This window comes from Colobus angolensis, unplaced genomic scaffold (assembly GCF_000951035.1).
Source record: "Colobus angolensis palliatus isolate OR3802 unplaced genomic scaffold, Cang.pa_1.0 Scaffold477, whole genome shotgun sequence".
NCBI lineage: Eukaryota > Metazoa > Chordata > Mammalia > Primates > Cercopithecidae > Colobus > Colobus angolensis.
This window is the reverse complement of record NW_012118232.1, coordinates 65,842-76,719: the sequence shown is the minus strand read 5'-3', so window position 1 is coordinate 76,719 and position 10,878 is coordinate 65,842. Positions and strand designations below refer to the sequence as shown.

General features: G+C 58.8%; 1 protein-coding gene across 3 annotated transcripts; it reads left to right on the top strand.

Moving 5' to 3' along the window:
* PCBP4 (poly(rC) binding protein 4) lies at positions 1 to 9,847 on the top strand. Of its 3 annotated transcripts, XM_011958828.1 has the most exons (14): positions 1 to 101; positions 5,201 to 5,546; positions 5,991 to 6,135; positions 6,262 to 6,285; positions 6,395 to 6,427; positions 6,651 to 6,767; positions 6,971 to 7,102; positions 7,267 to 7,395; positions 7,624 to 7,698; positions 7,867 to 7,911; positions 7,986 to 8,049; positions 8,178 to 8,230; positions 8,318 to 8,487; positions 8,953 to 9,847. In XM_011958828.1, the coding sequence occupies exons 2-14, from the start codon at positions 5,542 to 5,544 to the stop codon at positions 9,239 to 9,241; spliced, it is 1,281 nt and encodes a 426-aa protein (XP_011814218.1). In that variant the 5' UTR covers positions 1 to 101; positions 5,201 to 5,541; the 3' UTR covers positions 9,242 to 9,847. The 3 variants fall into 3 exon arrangements, with proteins under 3 accessions (XP_011814218.1, XP_011814219.1, XP_011814220.1); XM_011958829.1 differs by lacking the exons at positions 1 to 101; positions 5,201 to 5,546 and adding an exon at positions 3,726 to 4,482; XM_011958830.1 differs by lacking the exons at positions 1 to 101; positions 5,201 to 5,546; positions 7,267 to 7,395 and adding an exon at positions 3,726 to 4,482.
* The last annotated feature ends 1,031 nt before the right edge of the window (positions 9,848 to 10,878 follow it).

Genomic DNA, 10,878 nt, shown 5'->3' with positions numbered 1-10,878 from the left:
CGGGGGCAGGGAGCCCGCGCCTGGATCCCTCGGTTGGGGTCCCGGGTTTGTGAGACTGCGAGGAACACGTTCCCTGTCCCACACGGCTGAGGCCTGCACAGGTGGGGGGCGCTGGTCTGCCAGAGGCGCTGTCGGCACCAGGGAGGGGCTTCCTGGACCTTAGATCCCAGATTTGAGGCTCCCATCCCACTCGCTGTTTCTGTCCTTTGGGCCTGCTCCTCTCTCTGCCTCCTACCCTGGGTTCTGGTTCTGCTCCATCTCTGCCCTCATCTGCCACTCCCCTGTAGCTCCTGGCTGGGCACACACCCCTTCCCATCCTCTGCAGTCCTTGGGGGAGCCGGATACAGACTTCCAGGCCAGGGGTGTATGGAGATGACAGCTGGGGGCTCAGAGTGGTCCCTCTTGCCCCATAGCTCTTCAGCCCTTCAGCTCTGACCTAGCTTCTTGGCTGGGGTCCTGGGGGGTGGGGGTGGGAGGCTCTGCTACTCACTTCAACCTGGCCCTCATGCCTGCCTGGCCAGGAGAGGGAGGTGCCCGCCTCCTCTCTCCCCTATCCCTGGCCCGCCATCTTGAGACCTGTGGCACCCAGTGCCCCACCCGGCCCCAGCACCCAGGGGAGTGGTCTCCAAGGTGATGCACCCAGGGCCAGTTGCATTCCTTTCTCCCCACCAAGCCCAGGATGCTCATGTTTGTGCTGAACCAGCAGGACATGTGTCTCCAGGGGCTCGCCTTCCGCCACAAAGGCTCTTAAAACCCATGAACTCCCTAAGAGCTGAGCTCATGCCCTCCCTGTTCCCTGGGTCACCCTTATTGCCTCAGGACCAGTACCTGGGACCCTGTTCTTTCCCCATCTGAAAAAATCCCCTGGCCTTCCCAGGTCCTAGAGCCCCCTCAACCTCCAGAGCACCCCCATCCCAGCCCCCACCCCCTAGCCTTCATCAGCATGCAGGCTCAGGCTGCCCAAACACAAGGGGATTGTTCTTCTTGCATGCTCAGGGTGGGGGGCTGGGAGCAGGCAGCCCACACACCCTGGCAGGCCCAGGCCACGAGGAGGCTGGCTTGCCCCACCCTGTGTCCCCAGACAGGCTGTCCACCCTCCCTACTCCCATCACTGCTGCCCCTCCAGCCTCCATCACCATTGCCCAGTGGCGCTGACATCTTGAGGAAAGAGCTCTGAGCTGCACAGGTAGACCCCTGGGTTCTCCAGCTCTGCCAGTTGCCTCCCATGTAGCGTTAGAAATATTTCCCTTCCTCTCTGGGCCTCAGGCCCCTCTTGTGATTGGTGAAGCCTTTCCAGCTGTGACAGGCTGAGCCCAACTCGACTCTGTGAAACGTACTCCACCCCCCAGCTCTTCTTCCAGTCCCCCTCTTGTGTGAGGAGACCCACTCTGCTCCCACCCTCTGAAAACCTAAAGCACAGCCCAAATCCCCCACCCCAGCAGCATACCTAGGGAGCTCCTAGTCCTGGTAAAACGGCAGGAGTAGGGCTGGGGATGCTGAGAAAGGAACCAGGAATCCTGTCCAGGTAGGTCCTACCTCTGCCCATGTGACTGGCCCCTCACGTCTGGGTCTTCTCACTCTACTCTCATTACTCCTCCGGGACCCTCAGCCCCATCGTTGGTTCCAAATGTCCCCAGGCCCCATGAACCTTAACTCTTCTCCTTGCACACTGACCCTGGTCCTGTCTCAAATTTCCTCTTTCTGGAGCTCTGTGTATAGTGGAAAGACAGGCTCAGAAACGCCCAACGGGGACTTCTTTGAGTTGCAGCAACATCTTTGAGGGGCACAGAGGCCTGAGTGATCACATCTGACTTGGAAGCCTGGGGAGGGCTTCACAGAGGAGATGACATTTGAGAAGGATTTTGACAGAGAGTGGAGAGGATGGGTGTTTTGAGCTGAGGTAAGCCTGGATAAAGGCCTGAAGGGCTGGAGGTGCTACATGTGTTCTGCAGCCTGCCATATGTGAAGGATGGGGTGGAGATGAGACGAGAGACGGGGGCTGAATCACGAAGGTCCTTGATGGTCTGTCCGTGGAGCTCAGGCTTTATTCTTTGGGCACTGGGGAGCCATGGGTGGCTGTTGAGCAGCAGAGTAAGTATCCAGTTTTCAGCACGAAGAATGGAATCTAGAGGTCTTTCTCAGTGTAGGTGAGAGAGTGAGGGGATGGGTACCATGAGGAGGCTGTGTCCTTTCTCCTGGAGCCAAGCCTGGGCCCAGACTTGACTTGGTTTCCCTTGGTTCTGAAGATCCCTGGGGGCTGCCTAATGATGCTGTACAGAAGCTGTAGCATTTCTGGCACCTGCCAACTTGTCAGAGCTGCCTTTCCCTTCCTGGCACTTTGTCTGTGTGGCAGATCTGAATCAAGAAGCCAGAGGCTGGAGCTTGTGGACCCCAGGATGCTCATCTGAGGCTCCCCACTCCCCTCCTCCTCTCTCAACTGCAGATGATTGGCCATCCCCGGAGGCTGGGAGGCCAAGAGGCTGGGCACATGTGTCCAAGGACGCTGGGGCAATTCTTAGGAAGGCCTGGCTAGTTAGGAGAGTGAGCATCTCCGGAGAAAGGATTGGGCAGGAGAGTTAGGAGCCCTCGATGCAGACCTGCTCAGGCCCAGGGTCCACCCTCACCACACCCTGCCTCCCCGGATGCTCCAAGCCATTCCCCAGCATCGCTGGGTGTGGCTAGCATGGCTGCTTTGGGAGTGGGAATAGGAGAAGGAGGCTGCTAGGTGGAGAGCTGGGGGTGCTGAGGGGATATGGGGGGATGTGAGATGGAGAGTGAAGCCCAGGTGGGTCCACAGGCCCTAGCTGGTCCAGACATTCTGGCCAGCAGAGCAGAGGGAATCCCCCAAGGGGCGGGCCAGTCTACTTGAATCGCCTGGCCCCAGGAGCCCTCCCCTCCCCCGAATTGTTCTTGTTCCAGAACAAAGGCAGGGTGGACACTTGATCCCTGCATGTGGGGGGAGCTGGCTAAGCCCCCAGCCCTTTGATTGGGCAGCTGTCATGGGAGAGAGACAGCTGGGGGGGAGGGGCAGGAAGGGGGCAGCCGCCATCGCTTACACAGCTGTCACCACCACCCCCCCGCCATCCCCTCCAGCCTGAGTGGCAGAAAGCCAGGGACAGAAGTGGGCACTGGGGCTGGGGAGGGGGCCTGGGAGTCAGGAGGGAATGCCCGAGGTCAGAGGCCTGGTGTGAGCTTGGTGTGTCCTGCCAGGGAGCCCTGCTGACCAGAGGGGGCTGGGCACCCTCGGAGGTGAGCTGGAGGTCACTGTGGCATGTTGTGTGGCTGCCACGTGGGTGGCCCAGCAAAGACCCAGGGCCCACCAGGCTGGAGCAACAAATAACTCCCTAGAGCCCCGGTGAGGGCAGGGGGAGCCAGTGATGCCTAATGGGGCTGCTTGTTCCTTGGGCCCTAGGAGAATAATTTGGAAGACATGGGTTAGAACCCCTTGTTCTTGCCTAAAGATGGGAAAGACCTTGAGAGTCTCTCAGAATAGGAAGGGCGCAGATAGACCAGCAACTCTCTCCCTACCCCCAGCCCCTAAACACAATGCAGGTGGGTAAACCAAGGTCTAGGTCAGGTGAGGACCTGGGCAAAGTTACTCACTGGACTTGGGGCAGTGGGTCTCTGCTGGAGACCCAGGCATCTTTTCATGGCAAAAGCTCTAGTTCTGGCCATGTTCCAGCCCTCCTGCCCCATTTTTCGTGGAGCCACGAGAGGTCATGTAGAGATGGTTTGGGGACAATGTCAGGTCTCCCACTGGTTACCATCCCAAGGGGGTCCTTGAACCCCAGAAAATTTTGGAACTTAAGACTGAGGCCCTGGACAAGTTGTCAGTCCTTTCCAAATAGGATCCCTGTCTACTAGCCAGGCAAAGGTCTCAGAGACAACTGAAGCCCAATCCCCGCTTTGGAAGGAGCCTGCCCTCCAGGAAGAGGACTAACAGATCCAGACAGGAGCAGCCTGAAAGGGGAGGCAGGTGGGGCTTTGGATAGCCTCACACTAGCAATGCTAGTCCCACCGCGTCCCACCTCTCTGTGACCTTGGGCAGGTTACTGATCCTCTCCAGGCATCAGATTCTCCTTCTGTGCAGTGAATTCATCTGCTCAGCTAACCAGTATGTTAGCTGAGTTCCAGCTGAGCTCAGTATGTTCTGAGCACCTTCTCTGGCCTGGCTCTGAACTGAGCCCTGGGGACATAAGGAGAAGGCAGCAGCCTTGGCTCCTGCTCCAAGGGGCTCCTGGGCTTGGCTGTCCAGAGAGGCAGAAACCAAGCACGTCATCACAAGTGCTTTGATGGGGGAAGTGCAGGCAGCTGGGGGAATGTCTAGCAAGGGCAGCCAGCATGAGGCTGGCCAGGATGCTCGGAGAGCACAGTCCCTGCATCCACTGCTCATCTCCACCCTCTGGAGTCCCTATGGCAGAACTCAAATAGAAGGAGGAGCAGCTGCGCCCAGGGGAGCAGGGTGTCACCTCCGCTGGATAGGTGAGGAAACAAAGACCTTATGCCATCTAGTGGCTTGCTGGGGCTTCTAAGAAGGAGCCAGGCTGGGAGCCCCCTTCACCTTCCGTGCTCAAGCTCTGTCTAGCAAGGGGAGTTCAGAAGAGGGCGCTGGACAGAACTCCATGCCCTTTCCTGTCATGTCGGGATGGGGCAGGGTTCTGAGGAGGAAGGCGCCCAGAGACTTCTGGAGTGTTCCAAGCCCAGCACTCATCCTTCACCCCACACCCTTCTGGGCATGAGGAATTTGCAGTGTTAGGGCTTGGTCTTGGCCCAGACTTAGCACCAGTTAGTCCCACTCCCTGTGTTCCCCACAGGGTTCTGGTCCCCCAGTGAGCTCCCCATCAAGGCTGACCCTTGGCAGGAGACAGACACCTAAGGAGAGGGATTTCCAAGCAGGATTAAGGTTCAGGATTAAGTAGGGGCATGAAAAAGGGTCGGGTGGGGAGGGCCGACTGCTGAGCTAATCCCAGCAGCTAATCTCAGGCTCCACCTTTCTCCATCAGTTAATGGCCTTGACATTCCCACAGCCCACCAAATCCTTTTCTTACCCATCACGCAATCCCAGGGAGAGGTATTCCCTCCATTTTAGGAGTGAGGAAATTGAGACTCAGAGCCCAGGTGACTTGTTTCTGGTACAGTAGAAAGTGTTCCAGGCTGGGAATGTGGCCAGCCTGGACACTTCTTACCTCCTGTTCCGAAGGCCATTTCCAGCACATAGGAGAGAGATTGGAAACCAACGTGCAGAACTGGCAGTCCCCTGACATGCTGTGCCCCACCCACTGCAGCCCAGTGCTGACTGAAACCTGCCCAGAGGTGTCTGTAGTGAGCCTCTGCCCTAGTGACTTCTGGTAGGTGGGAGGTATGCCTCAATTCCCCCCTCAACCCCTGCCTCAGGCCTTTACCAGGCAGGGGCAAGACCTGACCACACCCGAGGCCTCCCTCGCTTCAAGACTTCCCATGGCTGCTCCAGCTTCCTCCCCAGCTGCTCTTCTGTGCTCCATCCAGTAGAGGTTCTGGCTGCTGGACGCAAGTGCCTCTCTTATGGAGTAAGCTTTCAGCCTGAGCTCCACCTTCAAGGCCCAATCCACAGAGGTTCCCTCTTCCAAGAGGTCAGGGAGGAGGCTCTCCTCTTTGGACTCCCATAGGCTTCCTAGTTAATTATTTATTTTAGTGTCTCAGGGTAAGGGAAAGACTAGGTACCTACCATATATGTGCTTATTGTTTTAATTCTTATCACTCTTTGGAGATGGGAATTTGTATCCCCCTTCTACAGATGGGGAAGCTGAGGCTCAGAGGGTTGAATGGGTTCCCCAGGCTTGCACAGCTCGTGAGACACATAAGCACCTGGTCAGAGGAATGTGTGCCACTCAAGGTCCATGCAGTCTCTTTCCTCTGGGAGTTTGATTAGCCTAGCTCTGGGGTCCCCATGTAAGGGCAGGGACAGGGTGAACTGGGCTCCTCTCGAACCCCTCTTTGACCGCCCCTGCCAGAGCCAGCCAGGTCGCAGCGTGGACACATTTGCAGGTCGCTGTGGCCCCAGCCTCGCCTGACAGAATGAGCGGCTCGGATGGGGGACTGGAGGAGGAGCCAGAGCTCAGCATCACCCTCACGCTGCGGATGCTGATGCATGGGAAGGTGAGTGGGAGGTGGAGGGCAAGGCGAGGTGAGGCTGGGCTGGGCTGGGTTTCACTGGCTATCCCAATGGGGAGGGGCTGGGCCTGGGCACTGGCACCCATCTGACGACTCTTGTCTTGTCTGCAGGAAGTGGGCAGCATCATCGGGAAGGTAGGTGCCCAGCTCTGCTCTGTACATCCCCCTCCAGCTGAGGCTTCAGCCCAGGGAAGGAGGCTGTGACCTCTAAGTTAAGAGCGATTCTGTTTTTTTTCTCCCACAGAAGGGCGAGACTGTAAAGCGAATCCGGGAGCAGGTGAGGATGGAGTCTGGGGGAGGAGCCCAGGGCACCTGATGTGGAGGGGAGATCCCTGCCCCACTTTCTCCCTGAACCACTCCTTCTGGGCTGACCAGTGAGTGCCCCAGAGGGTGGCAGTTTTGAGCCTTGCCTGGGGCTTGGTGAGTGGGGCAGGCAGACAAGTTCTGACAAGGGAGCAGGGAAGATGCCCCGCTGCCCGGCGCTCATTCTGTATCTGCAGAGCAGTGCCCGGATCACCATCTCCGAGGGCTCCTGCCCCGAACGCATCACCACCATCACCGGGTCTACAGCGGCTGTCTTCCATGCAGTCTCCATGATTGCTTTCAAACTGGATGAGGTCCGTGGCTGGCCAGGGCAGGAGACCAAGAGTGGTTCCCTAGGAGGAACGCAACTCCGACTTCAGATAGTGGCTATGGGTGGGAGGGGAGGTCAAGCCCAGGGCAGTGTTCCCTTGAAGTGGGACTGGGGAAAGGGTACCCTCCTGACCCCTGGGCGGATGTAGCAGGGACGAGCATGGCCAACCCACCATCTCCCTGTCAGGACCTTTGTGCTGCTCCTGCAAATGGTGGAAATGTCTCCAGGCCTCCAGTGACCCTGCGCCTTGTCATCCCTGCCAGTCAGTGTGGCTCACTGATTGGGAAGGCTGGCACCAAGATCAAGGAGATCCGAGAGGTGAGGGGAGAGGGATACCGCACACAGGGAGTCCGGGGCAAGGGAGCAGTTGCAAGAGGGGTGTTGGGCTTATGGCGTCCTCCTGACTAGAGAGCTCTGAGCCTAGGCAGCCCTTTTCTGGGTTATGGGAGCAGCCAGAAGTGGCCCGTGTTCTCTGTTTGCAGACTACAGGTGCCCAGGTACAGGTGGCAGGGGACCTGCTCCCCAACTCCACAGAGCGAGCTGTTACGGTGTCTGGGGTGCCTGATGCCATCATCCTGTGTGTGCGCCAGATCTGCGCTGTTATCCTGGAGGTGCTGCCCTGGGGCAGGGAGTGGGGGCAGGAGATGGGCCCTGGGTCTGCCTTGTCGGGCACCCCAAACCCTATGCCTGTGCCACAGGTGGAGCAGGGCAGGGCTACAGGGATGGATGATGAGCTTTTCCCTGGGGGTCATGGTGGGGACCTGAGGCCACTGGGCAGTTGGGGCGGTTATTGGAGTCTGAGAGGGTCCTGACAGAGCCTCCCTGTTTATGCCTTCCAGTCCCCACCCAAAGGAGCCACTATCCCCTACCATCCGAGCCTCTCCCTAGGTACTGTCCTTCTCTCTGCCAACCAGGTGAGGGGAATAACAGGAGCAGTGGGACACATTACTGGAGAAGGGGGATTGAGATGGAGGAGGGGATGGAAGAAGGAATTGGAAGTCCAGGAAGCAGGGAAGGAGTAACTGTCACTGAACTGCCCTAATGTCACAGTAACCCGCTTTTCACCCACTTTGTCCCCACAGGGCTTCTCTGTCCAGGGTCAGTATGGGGCTGTTACCCCAGCTGAGGTGAGTGACCCATAGCCCAAGGCACGCCTTCCCGAACCATGCCTCCTCTGACCTCTGACCCCTCCTTGGCACAGGTCACCAAGCTCCAGCAGCTCTCAAGCCATGCGGTCCCCTTTGCCACACCCAGCGTGGTGCCAGGTGAGCCACCCCTGCACAAGGAGGCAGGGGAGGGTCCTAAGAGGGCACCCCCCTCCCTTCCAGGGAGAGTGGAAATGGTGGGGTGGGAAAGGTCCAGAACCACACTCAGTCCCTCTTCTCCCCCTTAGGACTGGATCCCGGCACACAGACCAGCTCACAGGAGTTCTTGGTTCCCAACGACGTGAGCAGGGGATGGGATGGCTGGAGGGTGGGTAAGGGGCCTGGGTCTCTGCACCTCACTCAGGGTTGATTTCTATCTTCCCTTTAGCTGATTGGCTGTGTGATCGGGCGCCAGGGCAGCAAGATCAGCGAGATCCGGCAGATGTCAGGGGCACATATCAAGATCGGGAACCAAGCAGAGGGCGCTGGGGAACGGCATGTCACCATCACTGGCTCTCCGGTCTCCATCGCCCTGGCCCAGTACCTCATCACTGCCTGGTGAGCGTGGGCTGGGTGGCAGCAGGGGAGCAGGTCACGGTTCTCATGTGCCCAAGAAAGGCAGGGGTGGGGAGAGGACAGCTGGCCTCCTCTCTCTGTCTGGGCCTGACCTCTGCCTCTCCTAACCCTACCCCAATTCCCCATGGTCTTCGCCTAATTCACCTTCTGTTGCCCCATCTCCCCCATCTATATCCACCTCTCATTCTCCATTGCTGTCTCTTTTCCCTGGGTCTCTGGCAACCCCATTTCTCCCTGCACCTCATGCTATCTATATCTGCTTGTCCTTTCTTCCCTTCCTCTTCCACATTTCCCATCTTCCCCTCAAACACATCCACCCCATATGATTGTTCTCTGTTCACTGCCTCTCTCTTGCCTTTCATCTAATCTCATGCCCATCTCTGCCCTCATTGTCCCTCTCTCACTCCCACTTTCCCCTTCGTCTCCCCTCTATATCCCTCTCTCCAGTCTAGAGACGGCCAAGTCTACCTCTGGGGGGACGCCCGGCTCGGCCCCCGCAGACCTGCCTGCCCCCTTCTCGCCACCCCTGACGGCCCTGCCCACAGCTCCCCCAGGCCTGCTGGGCACACCCTATGCCATCTCCCTCTCCAACTTCATCGGCCTCAAGCCTGTGCCCTTCTTGGCTCTACCACCTGCTTCCCCAGGGCCGCCGCCGGGCTTGGCGGCCTACACTGCCAAGATGGCAGCGGCTAATGGGAGCAAGAAGGCTGAGCGGCAGAAATTCTCCCCCTACTGAGGCCAGCTGAGGTACAGGCAGGGGCAGGCAGGACCACCAGCAGGGGGCTGCCTCCGCACCCTGCCCGCCCAAGGAGACTCCACCCTGGGGTCCTAAACGCCGCTAACGCCCAGACGCATGGATGCACCCCCTACCCTGCCTCCATCTATGGGAGTTCCTTCTCTCAGAATGGGGGCAGTTTCTGGCCCAGGGGTCTGAGCTGCGGCAGCCCCAGGGCAGGGGGCGTACCTCTTCAGCTCTGTGCTTGGATACAGGGAGCAGCCAGGAGACTCCCTAGTGCCCCCACCATGGGAGGTGTCACTCACACACTCCCCATCCCTTAGGGCTTCCTGGCCTACTGCATCCTTTTGGGAGTCAGGGAGGAGGGCCCGGGGGGTAGCTGGGGCCAGGCTTCTCTCCCCACCACCTGCAGATTTCTTGCTGCTTCCACTGATACCCTTTTGACTGGAATGAACTGGCTGGGCTTATCAGGGGGCACCCTAAAGGGGGGGCACTGCCAGGTAGCTGGGGGAGTGGCATGGGGCAGGGGCCCAGTTCTCAGTAGCAGACACTCTGTACAGTTTTTTCAATCCCTGTTTTTGAATAAATATTCTCAGCGACCAGAAAGCTGTGAAATACTGGTGTTGTGGGCAGCAAAACCTCCAGAAAATGGGTGCAGCTGAGGTCCTGGAGGACCCCCATGTGTGAATCCACCAACCTCAATTAGGCCTCGGCCCCTTCCACACGCCAGTTCTGGTGCTTCAGGACCCTTTGGGGATGAAGTCGTCCAGCCTCCTACTTCTAACACCAAACTGGTCCAGTTGTCTTCTGGGCATTTTAGAAGCAGATGGACGAGTTTCAGTAGCTTTATCCAGACTCTCCTTGGTGCAGATGTCAGGGAAGTCGTTCCGAGTGTCTCTCCAGTGGTTCTTCCTGCTGTGGCTGTAACGCAGATACTGTCCTGCTTGGCGGATCACTTTGGTTGTGAGCCCTTAGGGCCCTCTTCTCTGTAACACCTGCCCACCTTGGCTTGGGGACCACCTGTGAGTTTCACAAACCACCTATGCTGGAGGGGCCCTTAGAGATGCTGCAGGGTGCAGATGGGAAAGCTGAGGCCTAAGTAAGGGTCGGCCTGTGCACAATGCTATGCAGTGTTGGGCCCAGACCCCAGGATTCCTGGCTCTCAGAAGTCCGTGGGCCTCAAAAGCCTGCAGATACCCTTTCTCCTCCTGTTCCAGAGCCAGATGTCCAGCAGGGCACCTGCTGTGACCTGTGCAGGGGCTGGATGAGCCCCCACGGAAACCACCCTCCTTCTGCTCAGGAGACAGAACTCTCAGGTGGCCCCTGGTATACTGGGGCTCCGCCCTCCTGCCAACTCGGGGGTCTGTTCTGGAGCCTCAGAAGGGCCTACGGCAGGGCCCTCTGAGGGTCTCTGGAGGCACTGGAAGAGTGCCCGCGGGTGCCAGGCTTGCGGAGTGCAGGCCCGCAGAGGTCCAGGCAGTGCACGGCGAGAGAGGCGGCCCAGTGCCAAGCGCACGGGGCGCTGCAGCAGCCCATACAGGAAGGGGTGAGCCGCGAAGGCCGAGTAGGCGACCCAGGTGACAGCCGCTTCGGCTTCGGCGGCCCGCGCTGCGGGCGCCAGGCACGCGCAGCCATAA